At 34.7% G+C, this 25412-nt stretch overlaps 1 protein-coding gene across 5 annotated transcripts in view; it reads left to right on the top strand.

The window, feature by feature from the left end:
• The window catches only part of TAF2 (TATA-box binding protein associated factor 2), a 91653-nt gene that overhangs the window by 33079 nt on the left and 33162 nt on the right, over positions 1-25412 (top strand). For all 5 annotated transcript variants that reach the window (XM_072603199.1, XM_072603200.1, XM_072603201.1 and 2 more), the window contains 12 exons: positions 746-831; positions 1819-1954; positions 4129-4283; positions 4935-5049; positions 5320-5429; positions 7149-7214; positions 7922-8174; positions 9460-9600; positions 11122-11232; positions 14984-15177; positions 15935-16074; positions 21839-21908. In XM_072603199.1, the coding sequence (XP_072459300.1) occupies positions 746-831; positions 1819-1954; positions 4129-4283; positions 4935-5049; positions 5320-5429; positions 7149-7214; positions 7922-8174; positions 9460-9600; positions 11122-11232; positions 14984-15177; positions 15935-16074; positions 21839-21908 (1577 nt within the window). The remainder of the gene's footprint in view (positions 1-745; positions 832-1818; positions 1955-4128; positions 4284-4934; positions 5050-5319; positions 5430-7148; positions 7215-7921; positions 8175-9459; positions 9601-11121; positions 11233-14983; positions 15178-15934; positions 16075-21838; positions 21909-25412) is intronic.

The raw sequence follows: 25412 nt of genomic DNA on the forward strand, positions 1-25412 counted from the left end.
GGCTAGTATTAGGGTCACTGCATGTGAATAGTAGCTTAGTGATTTTTTTGCTTAATTCCAAATTGTTTCTAGAACAGTTGTGTCATTTCACATATCCACCAGGAACGTATTAGTATGCCTGGGTTACCTGTTAATTTGTAAGACTGAATATTTCTGGCTTTAATCAACTTTGCTGCTTTGAAGGGTATGAGGTGAAACCTCAAAATTATTTAAATTTGCATTTTTCTTATTATTGAATTGGAGTAGTTGTTAATATGATGAATTAACTGGCATTTATTAAATGCTTAATTTGTGCCAGGCACCGCGTGAAGCACTGGGGATACAAAAATAAGGTAAAAAAAAATACACAATTCTCAAGGAGTTCCCAGTCTAATAGAGGAGATAGACAACCCCTTCCTCTTCTTTCTGACTGCTCTAAAATTCCTCCTCCAGAAGATATGGCAAAGAAGGAGAAAATGTTTACTTAAACAGTCATAGTGGGTGGTGAGGGCCAAGAGAAAATTTTGCAGGCTACTGTCAATCCTAAAAACACAAACTGGAAAAAAAAATCCTTTTTGCCTCTAATGTCTTGCTGCCTGTATTTTCTTTGTTTTTGTTTTCTTTGGAGAGTAACATTTTTATGAAATACTTGTTTTCAGAAATTTATATTATGATTCCAGGAAATTAAAAATCATTACACAGGTCTGATATTTTATATAAAAACAAATTATTCATCATGATCTGTTTTTATTTTATACTGTTTTAGGAGTTGGACCAAATAGTGGCATATGAATTGAAAACTGGTGGAGTTTTACTACATCCAATATTTGGTGGAGGAAAAGAGAAGGATAAGTATGTTTATTTAGAGAAGGATAGCTATGTTTTATTGGATCATTAGTGTGTTCTGTATGTGTGATGAGAATTGAATCCCAAGGCAGAGTAGTAACATGTAATAATGATCCTCAAACACAAGAGTAATACTTTATTTTCTATTATTACTTAACTCATTAGTCCTTGTTTTTTTGCTATTTATTAATATGATTGTAAAATACTATTTTAAGTGAAAAAGGAGAAAATAAAATGTTTTTTCTTTTTAAATGAGTGTTAATATTTCTTTGAAAAATATAGCCTCTGGGGACAGTTAGATGGTATAGTAGATAGAGCACCAGCCCTGGAGTCAGGAAGACCAGAGTTCAAATCTGGCCTCAGACATTTGACACTAACTAACCTGTGTAACCTTCGCCAAGTCACTTAATACCAATTGCCTCAAAAAAAAAAAAAAACAAAAAAAACCCAAACCCAAAAGGAAGTATAGAAGCTATTTTTTTTTTTTACCATTTTCTGATTTTAGTATAGATTCTATTATCTGCTATCTGTATTATATTATATATTATCTATTATCTAATCCGAGTTTAAAACTTTAACTGAGTTATTGAAACATATGATTGCCAAGGATTTTATTTAAAAAAGTTGGTGAATGAGTGGCTCTGGTCATAGTTATGTTAGTGTGAGTTTTTAGTGATATCAGAGATACTACTTGTGCCAACTTAGAATTACAAGATCAGAAAGAAAATTGTTTTTCTGTCAGAATCACCTACGTTGTTAATGCAGCGTACCTTGTTTTTCTGGGTCCTTGCTACTTAAGACAGCCATCACTGTAATAGATAAATAAAATGGATTCTGCTAATACCATATAGTTGCTTACCTACTCTGTTATCCAAATGAAATTATATTCTTTTTTCGACATAGCCCTTCCTATGTAGTTGTCAACTTGTTATTGTAATGTATTGTATGATTTTTAACCCTTTTAACATGTAAAACTCTGTTATTTATTTGTAGTCCAGCTTCACATCTACATTTTTCAATAAAGCACCCACATACTCTTTCCTGGGAATATTATACTATGTTCCAGTGTAAAGCTCACCTTGTAATGAGGTTGATTGAAAATAGGATAAGTATGGAGTTCATGCTTCAGGTAAATAATGCATTTACATATTTGATGAATTGATCTATATAAAAATTTCTTTTTTGGGAAAAAAATCTTCTTTGCACTGTGAGGTAGCAGTCACAATAACTTACTTTCCAGTCTCAAATCTGTCATTAGTAATATTAGCAAAGTGACTTGGTAGCTTCAATTTCCTCATGTGTAAAATGAAGATAACCATCCTATCGTAGACTCACAATAGGAAAGGATTTCTAAATGTAGATGTTAAATCATTGTATAGACTAGGTTTTCTAAGTAGGAATACGTTCTGCGGTATCCATCATAAATGATATTTGCCTTTTACTCGATGACCTCCAATGATTCAGAATCCACCACATTCTTAGGCTTTGCACGTCACTGGCAGAAATCTACTCTTTGCAACAATCTGCTTTTACTCAACATAAGATTGTTGTGAAAATAAAATGAAAATACGTGTTAAAATGCTCTCAGCAGTAAAAATGCATCATTTTATTCTCTAAACAGTTTTGAGGCATTCCATGGAATGTTGATAATGTCAGTAACGAGTTAATGTTCTGATAGGTTTTCAGTGCCATCAGTAACTGTTGTTTGAAAAACAGTTTGGGAAGGAGAGGGGAACCTTTTGCTAAAGCTTGCCTCATGTTTTAGTCAATATTTCATGCAAATACAGTCAGAATCATGGAATTTCAGAGCAGGAAAGAACGTTAATCTTTCCTAAATACTTCATCATTCAGAAGAGGAAACTGACACATGTGATTTAAGTGATTTGCCCAAGGTCACACAGCAAGGTAGTGACAGATCTTGGACTGAAGTTTGAGCTGTCAGTCCAGCACTATTCTCTGGTACATGATTACAGAGTTCTTAGTTATCTTACTCTTAAACATTCTGATAGTGTAGAAAGAGCAAAAGAGTTGGGCTAAGCACCCCTGGGTTTGAAGCTTAGTTTCTACACCTAGGTGACCTTAGAGAAGTCATTAAATTTCCAGGAGCCTCAGTTTCCTTATGTGTAAAATGGGAATAATATTGTTTGTTTATTTTGATAGGATTGTTGTGTAAGTTAAGCACGTTAAAACTATAAAGTATCTTATAAATTTGAGCTATTATATATCACCATATGATATTATGTAAATTACATAATCATCTCCAATGACTTCTGATTTTTTGTACCTCTGTATCCTTTTTTCTTTACTTTGATGTGTTTTCCTTGACCTTTGTTTGCCTTTGGAGTATAAAGAATGGAAATAATAATTGAAGGATTGGCCATGATGAAAGACTCTTAATTTGGTATGGCCATGAATCCTAATGAGTGTTTTCAACTTTGTCTTAAAGAATGGTCAGTTTATACAGACATTTTGCTCGCAGTATAAGAAACAAACTCTTTAAATTATTCATTGCTAGGACTGGAAAAAGCTTTAGAGACATTTAAATTGTGAGCTCACCCATCCATATGATATAGGGGAAAACTGAGGCCCAGAGATAGGAATAGATTTGCCCATAGTAATCATTATCTTCTCAACAAACTTAATTTTTATAAAATATAAATAATGCTAATGTTTGGGAGTTTTTTCAGACTCGTGTTGTTTCAACTCTAAGTGATTTCACCTCTATTCTAATATTCTGTGAAATAGATTTAGGTTTTATACATTTTGACATCTCTTATATACATATACACATGTGTATATGTGTCAATACTTAAACATATATTACATGCTTCATTCATGATGGTATATAGGTGTATTATTTTGAAAAGAATTATGTAAAGAAGCAATAAAGCGCTCTTACTTTGTAGTGAAGCTGTCTTGCTTTGCTGCCTCCTTAGGGAGGAGATGTCACCCTAGTTCTTGCAGGATGTACCAGTAGAATGCAAACTGGGGGGAAGCCCTGGAAAGGCTTCCAGTGTTGGGTCCATAATGGACAGGTCCAGGGACCTCTCCTCTTTGTTGTAGATAATCTCAGAACCAGTTTGGCCAAAGGAAGATGAATTTTTGAGTTAAGGCTACTCTTGTAAACCATTTACCAAGTTATAGATGAGCTGAGATCTGTGTTAGTGGGGACAATGTGTACCTACTCCAGTGAAATGTATGGGCCCTTGAAGTACTGAGATGATATGTGATGAAGTGGGTATAGGATTTAAAAAGTTCATTTTGTGCCATTTAAATCTTCTGATTAATACTTTTATTTTATAGGTTTTTAACAAACTGCTGAGTTTGGCCAGTACAGCTTCATCCCAGAAGTTCCAGTCACACATGTGGAGTCAAATGTTGGTTTCCACATCTGGGTTTTTAAAATCCATCTCCAATGTCTCTGGCAAAGACATCCAGCCATTAATAAAGCAATGGGTGTATCCTTTTCAACAGTTATGGGTTCTTAAAAATGTGTGGGGAAAATCTTTGACATTACTTAGGAAGAAGGTTCTGAAATGATTAAATACTAAGCAATATTACTCAATCATGAACTGTAATTAATTTTTTTTCATAGAGTACCTTAGCATCTAATCATTTAAATTTTACATCTGGAATAGGGAAGCAGTACTGCTTAATCAGTTAAAAAATAGTTTAAAAGAATTGAAGTGGGTGTGGGAGAGAAATTCCACTAGAGGGATCTCTAGGATAACTTGGAAAGGGTTGTGGTTTGGTACATTTTCAGATATAGTTTCTAGTAAATCATTCTATCACTAATAGACTTTAGGTATGACTTGGATGGCATGTTGGAAGATTGTATTTTTTAGTATTATTATTTCATATTAGTAGTCTAGCAGTATAATTTTGTTTCTCCCAAAATGCAAATTTCTTTGAGAATTCTCTTTGAGAATCCTTTGTTAGCCTGAGGAAACATTTTTGGGAAAACTTTAGAATATTTTGCCACCTGATATACAATAAAGTATGTTATGACTCTAAAGGATAGATTGGAGTCCTGATAGCAGAAGGGTAAATATTTATTTTTGTTCAGTTTATGGTCATTTTCCCTTGAAGTTTTCCTATATAATTTTCAGAGACCAGAGTGGGGTGGTAAAATTTTATGGAAGTTTTGCATTCAACAGAAAACGAAATGTTCTTGAATTAGAAATAAAGCAAGATTATACCTCTCCTGGAACCCAGAAATATGTGGTAAGATTTTTTTTTTTTTAAAAGCCTTTATAGATCTCTAGACATAAATTACATTTTCTTTTACGTCTTAATATATAGTAGCTGTGTGATCCTGGGCATGTCACTTGATCTGTAAGTGCCCCAGGCAAAGTGGAAGGACCTTACTCTGATGAAGTCAGAGACTGAATATTTAAAAAAAATTATAGTCTTAATAAATATTAAGACATGTTTTGTTCATTTTTGTTTTTGTTTAGCAGAGCTGTCATTGAACAATTTGTTTTCTTTTTAAAGGGCCCTCTTAAAGTGACAGTGCAAGAGCTAGATGGATCATTTAATCACACATTGCAAATTGAAGAAAACAGTCTTAAACATGATATACCCTGCCATTCTAAAAGCAGAAGGTACGTATTAACACATACATTGCCAACATCTATATTTAATTTCAGAACTTAAAATGAAGAGTTTAAACACTTTTACTTGGATTGTATTTTTTAACAAAGGAAACAAACTTATAGGCTACATTTTATTTAAACGTAACATTATTAGACTTCTTTTTTGTGTTCTACTTTCAGAATATGATCGTGTTTATTAAAAAAGTAGTTAACATTTATGTGGAATAAGAAAATGGGAAAGAGGTGTTTTTGATCACAGAAATTTAAATAATTTCAGATCGAAGACAGATATGACTGACTTCTGTTATTTTATGCAACGGACCGACTAGGAAAAGTGTATTAAAATTACAGTAAGAAGAGAATTGAGATAAGGCTAGAAAAATAGAATAAGACCTAGACTTGTGGATAGTATATAAGATATGTCTTTATAGCTATGGGTTATGGAAAGTTTCTGCAAACCAAGAAGAAAATATATAAGCAATAATTATAATAATGTAAATGAAAAGAATAATAAAGTGAAAGTAAACGCAGTGCAAGTACAATAACCAAGCGCGGCCCTCGAGCCTTGATTGCAGAGATGGGGGCTACCCTCCGTAATAATTCAGTTGGGCAGCATTCTTTTCCTGCATATTCTTGTCAGAAGCAGGTAATGTATTGTTTGGTTTTGCTGACCTAATTCCTTTTTCTTTTTTAAAATCTTTATTAAAAGAGAGAGCTTATTAGGAAGGAGAAGTTAAGCAATGTGAAAACATAAAATGTCAATAAAAATAATCATTCTAAAAGCCCTCAGTTTTTCCCATATGACCCTTCTGTCTGTCCCTATAGTCCTGCAGCCATTGACTTAATGCCTGAAAATTCTCAAACACATGACTTAGTTCCTACTTAGGATCATAGGGTCATCACTTTACACCTGGAAAGGACCACCACGGTCACTTAGTCCAGCTGCCTTCACTTTACAGTGGAGGTAACTTAGACCCAGGGAAAGTGAGACTTGCCCTAGATCATGTAAGTAGTCAGGTTCTGGACTGAAAAAAGTCTTACCTCTTTGTATTTTAAATGTTTTAATCTTTGATTTCCACTTCTTTTAAAATGCATTCATTTGCATATTGACATTTGTGTCGCATTTTTGTTCCAGCTCTGCTTGCTTAGATTGAGAAATTGGCAAAGATTATAAAGTTTATAGCTAAAAGGTCTTGCCTTTAGCCAGGGTCATACTTACATTATTAGTAATTTATTTGGAGGTTTGGATTTCAGGGGAGAGAAAAATAAAATTACACATCTTTCCTACTTCTTACAGTCCTTTTGTCAGTTAATATTTTCATGAGTTTTAAGATGAGAAATATACAGGCCATATAAGAAGTCAGAATTATTAATATCTCCTAACTGAACTGAGCCTGTATTAGAACAGATTTTTTTTTCAGGTAGATTCTTCTGCATTTGAGTTTACCACATTTCTTTCAAGCTATTATCTCCGTTGTCACTGTCAAAAATCATTTTAATGTCTACCTTCAGGAGATAACTTGTTGGCGTTATGCATAATGAGTAATAAATGTATGGTGCCTGCTCTGTGGAAGCTTGCTATCTAGAACATACTGTTATTCCACCAGCTTTGTCGACCAAGGGTTCCAACAGAAGTTCAAGTTGTATAGATACAAAACGACTCTTGAATAGTTGTTCAGAAGTAGTTCAGCACCTTAACCTTTAACTTTTCTTCTTTTTCCAACATAGGAATAAAAAGAAAAAAATTCCATTGATGAATGGTGAAGAAGTTGACATGGATCTTTCTGCAATGGAGTAAGTTAATAATTTGACACAAAAGATATATGTCTTTCATGTTTGTTTTGTCTGTGGACCTAAGCATGTAATGATCAGAATTGTGACAGAAACTGTTTTAACTTCTATTTATTGTTTTATATTGATTCTGCTTCTTTTTTCTTTGTCTGATTAGGCCTCTTTCCTTCATTTTAGAAAGCACCTGTGGTTGCATACTTAAAGTTATAAGCTAAAAATAATTTTGATGCCACATTATCACTTTGATTTGAGTAAAGGTACTGTCTGTGTGATTTTTGTGACAGCTAAAACAGTTATTTAAAAAAATAGACATTTTCATTTCTTAGCTACTGGTTTATATCCAGAAAGATGGCAATAGTTGCCAGCCACATCCAGTTACCTGACTTTGTGAAGAGTATGGGCTCAGTCTTTTTTGTACACAACATGAAACTGTTCATGACAATTTGTCTCTTTGCTGAATCAGTAAAGAAATGAAGGGACTTGGAGGTGGAAGGACCCTTTTGTATATGTGATAAGATGTTTCATTTTGCTTCCAATACCTTTGATGTGGGATATGTTTAAAGTGTATCTGTATGGCAAACTCAGAATTCTGAATTTATCTAAAATACCATTGTTAAAAGGGAATTCTCATTTGTTAATGTCTCATTTTAATTTTCCTAACTTTATCAGATTGTAACTTTTAAAAAATGTGTTTCTATCTTTTTGTTTAGTGCTGATTCTCCTTTGCTGTGGATAAGAATAGATCCAGATATGTCAGTATTGAGGAAGGTCGAGTTTGAGCAGTCTGATTTCATGTGGCAGTATCAGCTTCGGTATGAAAGAGATGTAGTCGCACAGGAGGAATCCATTTTAGCTTTGGAAAAGTTTCCTACTCCAGCATCCAGACTTGCACTGACAGATATATTAGAGCAAGAACAATGTTTCTACCGAGTAAGAATGCTGGCTTGCTTTTGTCTTGCAAAGGTGAGACTTTATAACATAGAAATAAAAAAAAATTGTGACTTATTTTCATTTTTTTATCATAATTTTAAAATTCTCCTTATACATTATTTCAAAAACTTTTGCCAAGTACTTTTAATATTACTGATTTGAAAATGGCATCATTATTTTAGTTTGAGAAAAGAATACCAGAGAAAGCTTTTGCAGTTATCAGAATTGAAATGTCAGACTGAAACAAGAAGAGATTTTTCCACATATTATATGTTTTATAGACCTGAAACACTTTTTTTCTTTTTGATGTAGAGCGGTAAATGTGCCTTGGGTGGGGAATCTTCTTAGCTTTTCCAGATCCATAATTTCACATTAGAGGGTTAAAATCTGTCATCATTCATATTTAGAATACTATGCCCTGCTCTTGAGCTCTCCTTTTCATTTTCAAATATCTATTGGATACATTGGGTTATCCTGCTGTGCCTCAGATACAATGTGTTCTAAACCAAATTCCTTATTTTCTGTGCAGACTTTGTTGATCTTTCTTACTTAGTTTTAACTAATGGCACTACTGTTTTCCTACGTACCCTTGCTAGGAACCTGTTCATTATCTTTGATCCCCATTCCCCTCATATCCAATCAATTAATACTTTGTACAAGATATCTCTTGAGTCTTTGCCTTCCTTCCTATTTCCAGGGATACTGTCCTGGTCTAGACCCTTACAACTCTTCACCTGAACTATTGTGGTGGTTTTCTTGTCTCTCTAATCCTTCATAATCATCACTGACAGGTTAATCTTGATATACTCCTCTCTTTCCAAGACTCCCATTATCCTCAAAAATCTTAACTAGTCACTTGAATAGAGTATAGATTTTTTTAGCCTAGCATTTAAGATTCTCTACAGTCTGGCTGCCTTTTTAGCCTTATGGTGCTCCATGTGCGCATCACTCAGATGCTTCCTGCTACTATCGCCTTTTCACCGACCTCTTGCTGAGTCAAACCCTTCTACATGTACAAAGGATGTTGCTGGTATGTTTAGAACATAAGAGTTACAGATATTTGTAGTAGAAACTTTTAGAACAATAGAAAAATACTGTAGTTAATAACAAGAATTGATAAATAGAAGTAATTATTGAGCATAAGAGAAATTATTTCTGCAGTCTCTAGCCATGTAGTTTTATTTGACATCATGGTAAAAATTGATATTTACAAATTGATGCATTGATAGCATTTCCACTTTGAAAAAGGAGTCTTTAATTTAGCTCCAAATATATTTGCAACGCTGCTAACAGTACACTTTTGTTCCTAATTATGCAGATTGCAAATTCCATGGTGAGTACGTGGACAGGACCTCCTGCCATGAAGTCACTCTTCACAAGGATGTTTTGTTGTAAGACTTGTCCAAACATTGTGAAAACAAACAACTTCATGAGTTTCCAAAGCTACTTTTTACAAAAGGTATTTTGTAATTTTCTTTTGATAATGTTTTAAACTGATATCTTTATAACTCATTTTAGATTATGGGCTATTCTAATGATGTATTTAATATAATGTACCATAATCTTCATCTTTATGCCACCTCCTCTTCTAAATATATTCTCTGATCATTTAAATGAGTACTATCTTTGGTTGATATGTAATCTGCCCTAGAGATGATCAATTCAGCAAGCATTTATTAAGTCCCTTTTGTTTTCCAGGTACTGGGGAAATAAAATAATTCCTAAGGAGCTCTTGTTATGCTTGGAGGGGACTACAGACAGCATGTACACAGATATATAAATACAAAATACATACAAAGTAAATCATACAAAAAGTCAATAGTAATCTCTGACTTGTGGGGAGAATAACTGAGAGGATTGTAAATCACCTTATATAGAAGGTGGTACTTGAGCTGAGTTCATGTAGGAAATTATACTGTGAAAATATTTTTTGAGCGCTACCTTCTGGCCAAGCTTTTGATCAGTACAAAAGAAGCCTAATTCAGTCTGTTATGGAACTTGCAACAGACATTTTTCTAGCCCCTCTATCACTGTTCTTTCTGGTGAATTGGAGTTTTTCTAGGGTATTTGTGGGAGATCTGGCTTCCTCTAGGTCCTAACACACAGCACCATGTTAGTCAGAAGTCACAACTCCTACTTTGAATACCACTGTTCAGGGGCTTGTGCTTTACTGATGCGTAGAATATGAAAGCCTTGGTTTACCTGCATGCCATTATGTAGCATTTTATGAAGGAACTGCTATAACAGTTCATAAAATCAAAGGCCATTTTATTTTTTTGTTTCATTGATCACTGTAGTCAAAGTAGGTAGGAGAAGGGAAGTAAAACTTTAGAATTTTGCCTATAAAATTTTTAATCTTCATTTTGATACTCTGCTCTGTCTGGCTTATTTTTATAATGCTTCTAATGCAATTTGGTTCTTTTTTAATGAATGGTAGGTTTTTTCCCCTCTTGGAAAATAAATGCTTTCTAATTTGACAACTTTCTATTGAGTGCTGACCATTTTAAAGACTTTGTGGAGGATACAGATAAATATGACATGGTATCTCATAAAATTAAATGAAAGCCTTGTCCCTTGTCTCTTTCAATTGATATTGCAAGAATAATATATTTCGTTAGGATTGAAAACTATTTAATACTTCAAATCTTGATCAGAAAGGGGAAAAACCATTGTTTAAGGAATATATTTCACTCATTGTAGTTGTACAATATGAAAAGTAAAAACTTAAATTCTGGTTATTGTATCGTTGTGAGGAAAGGACAGATATTTCTGTTAAAGGAGGACTAGGAACAATCATCATGAAAGAGAAGCCAGGAAGTCAAAGATTTGTTCATGTAGCTTTCTGTAGTTTCCTTTTCTCACATATCAAAATACCTCAGGATGGGTATTCTTTGTGTCAGCATCAGAACAAATATGTGTTTTTGTTTAAATCCGTGATGAATTATAGTGATGAGAATATTATTTGTTTCTTTTCCTACAGACTATGCCAGTTGCTATGGCACTGTTGAGAGATGTTCATAATCTATGTCCCAAAGAAGTTTTAACATTTATCTTAGACCTAATCAAATATAATGATAACAGGAAAAATAAGGTAAGATATCACTCATAAAGATTCCCTGTGATATATTATTTTTAAATAATTTAACTGACTTCATTTAAGAAATCATTTCTAAGTACATGGTCTTTGATACAAGTAGATATAAACTAATCTTGTGTAATAAAGTTTATTAGTATAAGTAATTGATAAAGTCTGAGAACTTTAGAGTTAGAATTTTTTGTGTCAATATTTCTTTTGATTTCACCCAGATTTTGAATGCAAGTTACCTTCATTCCTCATCTTAAAAAAGGGTGATGTTTTAAAGAATTCTGTGGTTTTTTTGGAGGTTTTTTTAAGAAACCCAGGTGACAGCAACGTTAATATTGTCTCACAAACCAGTGAAAAAGAGTGAAAGGGGTTTTGATTAGTAATCAAGGTGTACTGTTATTTTGACAAAGCTTGCAAAACTAGGATTCTTTTGATATTGAATCTAAAGCAATTAACCATAAGGTTCAGTTCTTTGGATAGTTTGATTGTAACCAGATCACCCAAGTGAAAAATCTGTCATGAGGAAAGTATTAAATGCTTGACTTTTCGAGGCTGACCCAGGAACTATAAGTAGAACTTGCCAAGGGGCAAGTTTAGCCTTGTTATCAGGAAACAGTTCCTAACAATTAAGATGATTCAAAAGTAGACTGCATTACCTCAGGAGGCAGTGAGTTTCTCCTCACTGGAAGTCTTGAAGCAAAAGCTAGTTGACTACTGGTAATAGGGATTCTTCTGGTTTCAGTTGGACTAGATGATTCTTTTTGTCTCTGAAATTGTGTGATTCTCACGTCCATGAAAGAATTACAGAGCATGAGGAATATCTGTCTAGGTAATTCTTTGTTCAAGAATCAATAGCTGAATTGCATCTTGAAGAGAAGAAGAGTTCAGCTCACGTTGAGAGAGACCTTTCTATGCATGAAATTTATACTAGCAGAAGCACAGAGGCTAGAAAAGATAGGACATCACTAAGTAGTCCACACTGACAGGAAGAGACAGAGGGAGAGAGAATGTGCTAGCTTATGGAAAGTCTTATTCAAGGATCAGGAGTCTAGGTTTTTTTTTAATGAGAATAGAGACCCCCAGAGGTTTTTGAGTAGAAGATTGATGTGATCGCAGTACTGCATCAAGATTACTCGAATAATGGTGAAAAGGATCTGCTGAAAATAAAATAGACTGAAGCAGATAAAACCAAATTGGAGATGACTACAGTTATCAGGAGTAAAAGAGATAAAGGGCTTAAAGTAGGGTGGTAATTGGGTACCCATAGGGCCTGAAATATTTTTGATAATAAAGTGACAGATTGAGGAGTTATTGTTAATGTGGAAACACTGGAAGTTGGCAACTGTATGTGAGAGATGAAAGAGTGAGAAACAACTTGAAGCTGGATGATTGGGTAAACACTGGTACCCTCAAAAGAAATAGAAAGGTTGGGGAAACAAAACTGAGGGAGAAGATGACTTTATCATCAGTTTTTTAAAGTGTCAGTTTTGTTGTCCATCAGGCAATTGGAGATAACTGCACCAGAGGTCTGGAGAGAGATAGGGAGCTGATAGGGAGGTAATTTTCTATATAGAAATGAGAATTGAAGTCTTGGTAGGAGGTGAAATTACTAAGTGAGAGGACTAAGGACCAATCATTTTGGGGATACATGTTAGGCCAAGCAGCTTGAAGAAGTGAAAAAAGTGCTGGATTTGGATTCAGAAGATTTGAGTTTGAATTCCAGCTTTACTGGAATTCTTACTTACTGCCTACATGGACTTCACTTTCTTTGCTGGTTCAATAAGAGTATTGGGCTGAGGTTCCTTTTAGCTCTAATTTTGTGATCATATGATCCTGAGTGACAAAAAGAGGAAGAATGAGCAAAGAAAAGATAAAAAAAGGCAGGAGAACCCTAACTGCAGTGTTATGGAAGCCCAAGAGAAAGGAGGAAAGCACAGGGTCATATGCTACAGAAAGATCAAGGAAGATGAACATAGTCCCCGTTCTTCCCCCAAAAGGCAGTTGGACATGGTGATGACATCATTAGTGATCTTGGAGAGGAATGGTGACTGTGAAAGCCAGATTGTAAGACACTGACGAGTGTGGTGAAGAAGTGGAGGCCCCAAATATCAACTGACCTTTTTAGAAAGTTAGCACTCAGAAAGTAAGATGGCTGCACTGGGTAGTGGAGGCAAAAGAAGTGTGTGTGTGTGTGTGTGTGTGTGTGTCTGTGTGTGTGTGTGTCTGTGTGTCTGTGTGTCTGTGTGTGTGTCTGTGTATGTGTGTGTCTGTGTTTGTTGCTACGTTTTAGGCTTAGTCTTGAGGGAAATAGCCAGAGGAGAGTGAGAGGTTGATATAAAGGATAGTTTAGTAGAGTCACAAATGATTAGAAATGACAGATTTGACTGTTCTTCTATTTTTGACCTTTTTTGGAGAGTTCTAACACTGCCTATGCTACTTTTATGACCTAATATTTTGAGTTTATATTATCTAGATCTTAGGGTCTCTTAGTTGGGACTTAAGGGGTAAGTGGCATTTACTGGCTTTTTTCTTTATTATTATTCCTATTTCCCTTTAAAAAATTTTTTTTGACTGATCCGTGTTGTTGAGTGTACTTACAACTTTTAGGTATCGTTTCTGAAATTTTAACTCAGCTTTCTTTTTAAAAAAAATTATACTGTGAATTTAACAAAATAACTTAAAATGAAGTTAGGCAAATTGAATCTTCCCTTTGATAAATGAGACACTTTAACTGGTAACTGATTTTTGTGGCTTTCTTCTTTGTTTATTATTATATTCTGTTTTTTAAAAATTTGTATCTGTGAATGCCAAATCCACCCTACTATATTGCAAGCTTCTTAAGGGAGAGGGCTATTATTTTTCCTCTTTTTAACTATAGTGCCTTGTATATAACAGGCATTAAATATTTATTGGAAGGCAGCTAGGTGGTGGTGTAGATAGAGTGCGGGGCCTGGAGTCAGGAAAATTCATTTTTCTGGGTTCATATATTCAGATGCTTATTTGCTGTGTGACCCTGGACAAGTCATTTCACCCTTTTGCTTTTCTCTCCTCATCTGTAAAATGAGCTTGAGAAGGAAATGACAAATTACTCCGGTGTCTTTGCCAAGAAAACTTCAAATAGGTCACAAAGAATCAAACACGACTGGAAGACAATTGAAAACAATTTATGGATGCCTAGGTTGATGAATAATGAATGAAAACAATAAATCATTTTATTTTTACTGGATTTTAACTTATTCCCATGAAAGAAGGGTAGTTGTACAAGTTCAGGATTAATTGTTATAAGCCTAAGCATTGAATAAATGTTTTTCAATAATGATCTTTTGAGATAGGTCACTGAGGAATAAAATTCCAGGACACTTAATTGTAGGGGAAATTTTTTTTATGAGGATTTTTATGTACCAAATACTCTTAAATATATTTCACTTAATTTTTTGACTGGAAAAATAGTTTTGCCAATTTATTTATTTAGAGGGAGCTAAGTGGGGTAGTGGATAAAGTGCTGGTTCTGGAAGTAGGAAGACCAGAGTTCAAATTCATATACCTGCTTTGTGACCCCGGGTAAGTCATTTAATTATTGACTTAGTTTTTTCATCAGTAAAGTGGAGATAACAGTATTCTCAGGGTTGCTGTGAAGAGTAAATGAGATCATATCTGTAAAGAGCTTAGCACATGTGGTAGGTACTATTTAATTGTTTATTTCTGTCCTTCCTTTCTTTCCCTTCTTCCTCATTCTCTTTTTTTTTTTTTTGCTTAGTTTTCAGATAATTATTATCGGGCAGAAATGATTGATGCACTTGCCAACTCAGTAACTCCTGCAGTCAGTGTAAATAATGAAGTTCGAACATTAGATAACTTAAATCCGGACGTCCGACTTATTCTTGAAGAAATCACCAGGTTCCTAAATATGGAAAAGCTTCTGCCCAGTTATAGGCACACCATAACAGTCAGGTACTATTAAGTTCTTATTATGCAGATTCCTTTATGCTGCTGGAAATGTCATCTGTTTTATTCTTGATGTATTTTATTTCACAAGAAAAGACATTTAAAGCAATGTGGAAAAGTAAGCTTTGAAAAAAATTATCTAGAGACAATATTTTAACTGAAGCTTTACATAAGACAACATATTGTGGATGAATTCTGGTGTAAAATTAAAGTGCATGTCTTAACATACCTGTCATAAGATTGTATATAATACATATGAACATATTACAAGGCTTATAATTTGAAATGTTTAGAGAGCTTATACTATTTTATGCTGTCTGAAATTATAAATTTACATGTGTGTTTTTAAATCTAAAGAAAAGATTTAACTATAAATAATATTGGGACAAAATATTTAGTTAAATCAGATTTTATTTTATTTAATTTATTTAGTTAAATCAAATTTTTCTAAAATTTCTAAAGAAATTTTATTTTATTTACTTGCTGTCTTGATAATTTAATTAGGATATATTACTTTAAATATAAGTTTAAACCATATATTTGAGTTTTGAAACGTGATTTGCAATCATATTGTAGGGCTTCTTTGCTTTTAAAGATAGGAACTTCTAGACAACTTTTGTAGTTTTAGGGTAATTGAAGTATACTTTATAGCATGGGTATTTCCTATGACAGTATAAATTTAAAATATCAACTGAATTATGCTTGGCATAATTTTTACCTTGCTTAGGATTTTTTGAAGATTGCTAATTTCTTTTCCTCTTAGCTGTCTGAGAGCCATTCGGGTACTACAGAAGAATGGGCATGTGCCAAGTGATCCTGCTCTCTTTAAGTCTTATGCTGAGTATGGTCACTTTGTAGACATCCGGATAGCAGCTTTGGAAGCAGTTGTTGATTACACCAAAGGTAATATTTGTTTTTGTTTTTTTTTACTTTATGTTTATTACATTCAAGAAAGAAAATAGCATATTTGTCATCTCTTCTGATATTACAAGATCTTTCTTTCAGTTGACAAGATAGTTATTTAATAATTCTTTTTATATTAAAATATATTTCAGAAAGCTGTTGAAATTCTTTATGGTAACATTTTTTCCTAAGATTAAATTTTATTTGAATCGTAGATCTTTATAATCATTACCAAAAAGAAAGAATTAAGATTATAGATAGCTTTATGCTTTCCAAGAGAGTAATGTATTGATCTAATTGGTCTGATTCTTAATTATGTTCTTTCAAAAGTTCTGTAGTCTGTGAAAGAGTATATATACCAACTTCTTCATTGTATACATGGAATATTAATCTTTTTTCTCCAGAAAACAAACTTATTAAAAAAGAGGCTTATTTCTTTGCTAAATTATCAGACTATCTCTTATGCCATCTTCTGAGATGCTAGAAATAAAATAAATCTAATTCATTATAGGAAGATTTATTTCATCTAAAGGAAGTCCAAGCTAGAAGCCATAAAACACTTAGGGTGTTATAAACTTTTAAAGTATGAGTTTACTAAGTGAACTATTTTCATTAGTGTTATTATGAGAATAAAAAGTAAGCTTGTGGGTACAGGGTGGCTATGTCATTGCCGCTTCTTAACTTTTGCCAAGAATCATTGAAGTCTATTTAATATTCTTTGATTCTGATATCTTGAGAGGAAAAAATGACCTAGGCAGTTCTGAACACATAAAATTTGAGACCTTGAACTCTTGTAATTTGAGGTACCTGTTTTGCCAAACAAACCTTCCTGTTAGCTATTACATTTGCCACAAGTCTAGGCAACTGGAAGCACTTGTTCAAACTCATAAAAGATGTACTGTATCAAAGGCCAGACTTGTCTTTGGTCCCCAAAGTAATATCTAGTTACCATGTAAAGTTTTAAGAATAAGCTAAATGCATTAGTATCAAAGACATTTAAGTTTGGCTGGAACAGATGACACTACGGGGCAGATGTCAGAAGTACCCTAAAATATTATATTTCAAACACGAGCAGCTTTAAGAAGTGAAACAGACTTCTTTTTATGAAGCAACAGTGTTTCCCTGTTAGTTACCTGACACTATTTATACAGATAGCCCATTAACTGGAAGGACCATTTCACAAAGAAATGATCATTTTGTTAGAATAGAAAAGACATTTCAAAATATACTAAAGGACCTTTTAAAATTCCATTTGTCCTAGCTTCCCATTTTTAAAAAGTTATTTTCCTTTCATAAAATAATAGATACCTATTTGACTACTTAGTTGGATACACTGAGTAGTCAAAGTGAACTCTAATGCACTTATCATGTGCTAAGCACCATGTTAAGCACTTTATAATTATCTCATTTGATTCTTGCAACAACACTGGGAGATAGGTGCTTTTATTATCTCCGTTTTACAATTGAGGAAACTGAGGCAAAAAGGAGTTGTGACACCCAAGCTTACACAGCTAGCAAGTGTTAGAGACTGAATTTGAACTCAGGTCTTCCTGACTCCAGGCCTAGTGCTCTATCTACTGTGCTGCCTAGTGCTCTATCTTCTGTGCCACCTAGTGCCTAATAGAAAGTTGAATGTGCAAAGCAAAGGACTTTTGTAGAAATGAAGAGAAAACTATTCCAGCTTTAAAGGTTTGGTAAGGTTTCATGAGAAAACCCTGAATTGGGTCATTAATGAATTAAGGATTTTCAACCAAACCAGATCCAGTAGATGAGATCCATCCCATTCTTAGGGTAGAGCAGACACTTAAGAGGAGAGGATGAGCCCACAGGACAGTAACTAATTATAACATATATGATCCATTCAAAATAGAAGGGGAGCTATTGTAATAAAGCTGGAAAGCTAGATTAGACAGACTGTGGAGGTCTTAAGTGTGAGAATAAGTTTATATAATACTTGGTAGACAGTGAAGATTCTTGATGAAGTGATTGATCAAAGAATTCTATTTGGAAGCTGATCTGAGTCATAGTATAAAGGATGGATTGGTGAGCCTAGAGGTAGGAAGTCCTGTTAGGTTCTAACAGTTTTCTAGGTAATAAGGACTTGAAATCTGGGTAGTTGCAGTGGAAATATAAAGGAGAAGAAAGACATGAGAGATTCCAAAAGGAAAACTGACATAACCAGGTTACTGAGTGGATATGGAAAATAAAGGGAAGGGACAGGGAGAATCAAAGATGACTAAGTGTGTAGTAACTTTACCTAATATCCTGCATCACTTAAGAAGTGAATGTTCCTGATTACCAGGAGAAAACGTATATGGAATGAGAAGAGAAGCCTATAAGCAGACACTTGGGAGTCACCCACGCTAATGGTATATAAGACAGTGAGGAGCTAGCCCCAAGACACAGGTCTTTACAGGATCACTTTCCAATTACAAAATTGTTTCATCCTTTTCTGACAGAACTTATGTTAAATCGTTCCACTAATATTATATAGACTATTATTTGATTAATATAGACTCTACCATTGATTATAGCCCTATTAAAAAAAAGATATTTTTAAAGATATATAAAATTATTTTTAAGGGATACTGTGAAAGTTTCCAAAAAATCATTTTTGTAATAAAAGTAAGTGCTGTGTAAATGCTTGTTGATTAATATAGCATTTTGGATAAAGTCTAATGTTTTCAAATGAGAAAAGAGCAAGATGGTGTCATTTTTGAAGTTTTGGAATTATTAGTTGATTCAGAGCTGGAAATGATTGTGATTATATACCAATCCAGTTTATTTGTCTTATAAATGAGGAAGATTAGGCCAAGAGAAGTTAAGTAACTTGTTTAATGTCTTATAGAGATAGTAAGTAGAGTTAGGATTTATATGTGATACTTCTATAAATCCAATTAGCTAATCCAATTAGTAGCTTTTGCTACTGATTTAAAGTAGAAAGGAAGGGACATTGTGTGAAATGATGGTGGTGGTGGTGGTTTTTTTTTTAATCAGTCTTTGTATTAGGCACACACTTTTCAATAGAAGATTGTTACTTAATGTTTATCTGATTGACCCAAGAGAAGGATGTCTTCGCAATTTAGTTGTAGAACTTATTTAAACTTAATGTTTCCTGAAAATATCATATACTAGACATTTCAACATGGAGCTGTTTGTATTAATTAAATCTGTAGTACTGGGCTAGAATAATTAGGGAGGGACATGGGAAAGCAAAAAAATAGAATTAGGTGGATGTGAGCTGTTTGTTGAAAAGGTCATGAAGGATAAGTGTAAATTAACAAACTATACAGATCTCCTTACACTACCACCAATTATTGTTTTGAAGCAAAAATAGATGTTTGAAGTTCAACTTCAATGTTCATTATCTCTTTGCCCAAATGTTACTGGTTTGGGAAGCAAAGTCTTATAGTATTATGAAAACTATTTGTTTTTCCTTTGTTTGCTTTTTAAAAAATATGTACTTTATTTTAATATTCATTTAAAAAAATCTGAGTTCTCAATTGTCTCCTTCCTTCGGACCCTGCCATACCCATTGAGAAGGATAGTAATATAATAAATGTGATAAGTGCTTACATGGTTAATACTTCCTTAACGGGAGATAGCAGAATAGTTGAAAACTTGAAAAAACAGTAAAACTGAGATGGAATTTGTCACCTGCATGTGATTAATGAATTGACTAAAATTATTAATTTGTTAGTTAAACATTAGCACTTCAATGAGCAAAAATAAGGAGAGGAATAAATGCCAGAGTTCAGAATATAGGATCATAAATTTGAGAGCTGGAAGGGAATAGAGAAGGCATTTACAACCTCTTCACTTAACAGGTGAGGGAGTAAAGACCAGAGTGGGTAAGTAACTTGCCCGAGGCCATCCAGGTGTTACAAGACAGAGTCAGGCTTTGAACCCAAGACTTACTACTCCAAATCCAATATTTTTTCCATTCCATCATATTGCCTTACCAAAGAAGAAACACAGTTCTGAAAAGGAAAAAATGACTTCCAAAGAGTAACAGGGCAGAAGTTATTGCTGAAAAAATAAACAGAAACAGAAGGTGAATAATTACAATAATGTGAACTTACTGAGTTCCTTTACTGTCAGTATGATTTGATGATGGTATAGTAGAAGAATTAAATAATTTCCAGGGTTAGAAAAGGAAAAAGCCCAACTGAAAATTAAAATAAAGGTTACTATAGTCCTGTTGATTTGAGGAATGAAACTGAGAATGAGTATTTAAGGTACAGTTGAGGCACATTTTTTAAAGGCATCCTTTATTAACTAATATAGAGGTACCAGAGTGTATTAGATATCTGTGTTTAACATTTTTTTATCGGTTACTTGGATGGGGATATGAATGGCCTAGTTATCAAATTTGCAAATGATGCAAGGTTAAGGGAATTGTTAGCACATCAAAGGACAGAGTTGGGAGCCCAAAATGTACTGATAGGGTAGGACATTGGGCTAAATCAGATTAGGCTAAATTTCATAGGAAATAATATGTCTTACATTTGGGTTCAGAAAGTCAGTTTCACAAGTATAAGAGAAAGAGGCATGACAGCATAGCAATTCATCTGAAAATAACTGAGTTTTTGAAAAAGACTGAGGCAAAGTAACCAAAAGCTCAACATGAGTCAACAGTTGATATGGAAGTCAATAAAATCTGGGTCAACCTTAAGTTCCATCCAGAAAGGCATGTGTCCAGGGAAATGGCAGTCCCATTGTATTTCTTACTTATGTGATGGAAGTGGTGTGTCAATTTAAAACCTCATTTTAGAAAATAAACTGGAGATTGGTTAGAGTTGAATATTGTATGGTAGGTTCATGGCATAGTCAATTAAAGAAGCATTTATGGAGTAGCCTGTTGTATGTGAGGCACTCTGCTAGGTTCTGGGGGCACAAAAACCAAAAGCTGTCAAGGAGCTTACATTCTCCTGGATGACTGAAGGCATTGGGAAGAGGGGATTGAAGACATACTAGTATTTGGAGAGTTTTTATGTGAAAGAGACCAGAAAAGACTTGTTCTTTTTGGCCTCAGAGGGAAGAAGTAGAAGGTTTATGATTCTGGCTTGTTTTCAGGGGGAAGTTTTTTTTTTTTTTTTTAATACTAAGAACTCTCTAGAATTGGATTAGGCAGCCTGGGGTGGTAGTTAGTCTTTTCACCATGGAGGATGTTTAGACAGAGGTGGGACAGCCACTTATTGTGGATGTATTGAGGAGATTCTTACTCAGTTTTGGAGGAGGTGGCCACTGGAAGTTCCTTCCATCCAGTAGATTCTGTGGTTTTATGAAAAACAACTTACAAAATCTGATAGACTTGTTGAAGGCATTATGAAATACAAAAGACTTCTCACTGAGATCCTCCACTAATATTCTTCTTCTATTTACATTTTACTCTTAGCAAATATTTATCTATGGCCTTTTTTTTCCTTAGATGCTGGGCAAGAATGAGGGAGTTGATACCAAAAGGAACATCTTTCACTTTGCTAGTCATGTTTGTGTAACAGTTATTAGTGTGCAAACTTAATCCTCTAACAAATCCTTTAACAAAAATCTCCATTAGTGGGAAACAGACAAGTACAAAGATTAATGTAATTCAGGCTACATTTGAAGTGTGAAAAGAAATGTACAAAATGTTATGAATTTCAGAGGAAAGAGAGTTTATTTCTCCAATTAAGAAAGGAAATAATTTTAAGATAGACCTTAGCAGGAATTTGTTCATTAAATCATAACTTGCTGTTAATGATTGTCATTTTTTTGTTAACAGTGGATAGAAGTTATGAAGAATTACAGTGGTTGCTTAACATGATTCAGAATGATCCTGTACCCTATGTAAGGTTAGTTTACATTTGTTACTTGTGACATTTTGTATTTATAATGTCTTAAATGGATTAGAATAATTTTAGATAATTTTAAAACAAGCCATTTTATGATTTTGGAAAGTAAGGAATTATTATATGAATTACATATTTGTCCATTTTTTTGGTATGTATTTGAGCATATAATTCCTAAAAAATCATTTGCTTATATACTGGAAACCTCTATAAAGTAGTTCATTACTTTATAGATTGAGATATAGCTTCTTTTGCAGTGAAATCGATTTGCTAGAAAATTTTACTTGCTATATTACAAAGAACTTGTAATATGGTATTACTGTTCTTTTCTTTTTTTAATTTTAATTTTAATTTTTTTTATTTAAATTTATTTAAGTTTTCAACATTTATTTCCATAAAATTTTGGGTTCCAAATTTTCTCTCCATTTCTCCTCTCCCTTCACCCCAAAACACTGAGCATTCTAATTACCCCTATCACCAATCTGTCCTCCCTTCTTACATCCCTCCCTTCCCTTATCCCCATCTTCTCTTTGGTCCTGTAGGGCAAAGTAACTTTCTATACCCCATTACCTGTGTTTCTTATTTCCTAGTTGTATGCCAGAACAATACTCAACAGTTGTTCCTAAAACTTTGAGTTCCAACTTCTCTTCCTCCCTCCCTCCCCACACATCCCCTTTGGGGAAGGCAAGCAGTTCAATATAGGCCATATCTGTGTAGTTTTGCAAATGACTTCCATAATAGTCATGTTGTGTAAGACTAACTGTTTCCCTCCATCCTATCCTGCCCCCCATTTATTCTATTCTCTCTTTTGATCCTGTCCCTCCCCAAGAGTGTTGACTTCTAATTGCTCCCTCCTCCCACTGCCCTCCCTTCCATCATCCCCCTCACCCTGCTTATCCCCTTCTCCCCCACTTTCCTGTATTGTAAGATAGGTTTTCATACCAAAATGAGTGTGCATTTTATTCCTTCCATTAGTTGAATGTGATGAAAGTAAGCTTCATGTTTTTTCTCTCACCTCCTCCTTTTGTCCCTCCACTGAAAAGTCTTTTACTTGCCTCTTTTATGAGAGAATTTACCCCATTCCATTTCTCCCTTTCTCTTCCCAATATATTTCTCTCTTACCCCTTAATTTCATTTTTTTATAAGATATGATCCCATCCCATTCAGTTCACCCTGTGGTGTGTGTGTGTGTGTGTGTGTGTGTGTGTGTGTGTGTGTGTGTGTGTGTGTGTGTATAATCCCACCAACTACCCACATACTGAAAAAAGTTGCAAATATTGTCTTTCCATGTAGGAATGTAAAACAGTTCAACTTTAGTAAGTCCCTTATGATTTCTCTTTGCTGTTTACCTTTTCATGCTTCTTTTGATTCTTTGAAAGTCATTTTCAGCTCTGATCTTTTCATCAAGAATGCTTGAAAGTCCTCTATTTCATTGAAAGACCATTTTTTCCCCTGAAGTATTATACTCAGTTTTGCTGGGTAGGTGATTCTTGGTTTTAGTCCTAGTTCCTTTGACTTCTGGAATATCCTATTCCATGCCCTTCGATCCCTTAATGTAGAAGCTGCTAGATCTTGTGTTATCCTGATTGTATTTCCACAATACTTGAATTATTTCTTTCTAGCTGCATGCAATATTTTCTCCTTGACCAGGGAACTCTGGAATTTGGCCACAATGTTCCTAGGAGTTTCTTTTTTTGGATCTCTTTCAGGAGGTGAACTGTGGATTCTTTCAATATTTATTTTGCCCCCTGGTTCTAGAATATCAGGGCAGTTTTCCTTGATAATTTCATGACAGATGATGTCTAGGCTCTTTTTTTGATCATGGCTTTCAGGTAGTCCCATAATTTTTAAATTGTCTCTCCTGGATCTATTTTCCAGTTCAGTTGTTTTTCCAGTGAGATATTTCACATTATCTTCCATTTTTCCATTCTTTTGGTTTTGTTTTGTGATTTCTTGGTTTCTTATAAAGTCATTCGCCTCCATCTGTTCTATTCTAATTTTGAAAGAACTATTTTCTTCAGTGAGCTTTTGGACCTCCTTTTCCATTTGGCTAATTCAGCTTTTTAAAGCATTCTTCTCCTCATTGGCTTTTTGACCCTCTTTTGCCAATTGAGTTAGCCTATTTTTCAGGGTGTTATTTTCTTCAGCATTTTTTTGGGTCTCCTTTAGCAAGGTGTTGACCTGCTTTTCATGCTTTTCTTGCATCTCTCTCATTTTTCTTCCCAATTTTTCCTCCACCTCTCTTACTTGATTTTCAAAATCCTTTTTGAGCTCTTCCATGGCCTGAGACCATTGAATATTTATTTTGGATATTTGGGATACAGAAGCCTTGACTTCTGCGTCTTTCCCTGATGGTAAGCATTGTTCTTCCTCATCAGAAAGGATAGGAGAAGATATCTGTTCACCAAGAAAGTAACCTTCTGTAGTCTTATTTTTGGGGGGCATTTTCCCAACCAGTTACTTGACTTTTGGGTCCTTTGTCAAGAATAGGGTATACTCTGGGAATCTGTAAGATCTCAGTTCCTTGAAGGTGGCTCAATCAAGTGTGTACACTGGTCTGGGACCAGGAAGAGATTTTTGTGCCCAGAATCTTAGCAGTTACCTCTCCACAGCCACCTGGTCTCCAGTTCCACAGCCATTCAGTGTGAGATAAAGATCAGCTCCCTCAGGGCCTCTACACAGGGCTGAGGTAATATTCAGCTGCTCAGTGCCCCCAGGGGTTTTTCGATTCAGCAATGAATTCGGGCTGCTGTAGGGGCTACTGTGGGAACTGCTGCCACCTGCCTGATGCCTCTGCAGCTGCTGCCTGAGGCCGGAGCTCTGGGAAGGCTCTTCTCTCTTCCCAGCAGCTGAAAAAACCCCGTCACTGATCTTTGGCACCTGTGGGTTGAGAGATCTGTGAACCTGCTTCTGCTGCAACTAGAGTTCCCGCCCCCAAGGTGTCCTCTTCTCAGAGCCGCAATGCACTGCATGGCCAAGGCTGAACTGGGCTCCACTCTGCGTCCATGCAACCGACGTTTCCCATGGGCCCTTCAGGTCACCCTGGGCTGGAGATCTCCTCCACTCTGTTGTTCTCCACTTCTGCTGCTCCAAAATTTGTTGAGAGTCCCTCTCTACAGGTATTTTATGGGCTGTGTGGGGAGAGCCTGCAAATGTGTGTCTTTCTTCTCCACCATCTTGACTCTACCCCATACTGTTCTTTTCTTAAACAGACTATAATGTCCTTCTACCTCAGTTATTTTCAAAGTGAGAGGCAGTGTTGCATAATAAAGTACCAGCCTTGGAGTCAGGAAGTATTACCTCTAATACTTGCTGGCTATATGACCAAGGCAAACCACTCAACCTCTCACTGTCCCTAAATGAAGACTTTGTATTAGAGCCAGGCTCTGTGCACTTCTAAAGAGCCTGTCATGCATATCTTTGTATAGTTTTGGCATGTCCTGTCTTCTGTCACTACCTTCTTTTTGATATTGCATTTTATGTTGTTCAAGGGTAACAGGGCCATTT

This window comes from Notamacropus eugenii, chromosome 4 (assembly GCF_028372415.1).
Source record: "Notamacropus eugenii isolate mMacEug1 chromosome 4, mMacEug1.pri_v2, whole genome shotgun sequence".
Taxonomy (NCBI): Eukaryota; Metazoa; Chordata; class Mammalia; order Diprotodontia; family Macropodidae; genus Notamacropus; species Notamacropus eugenii.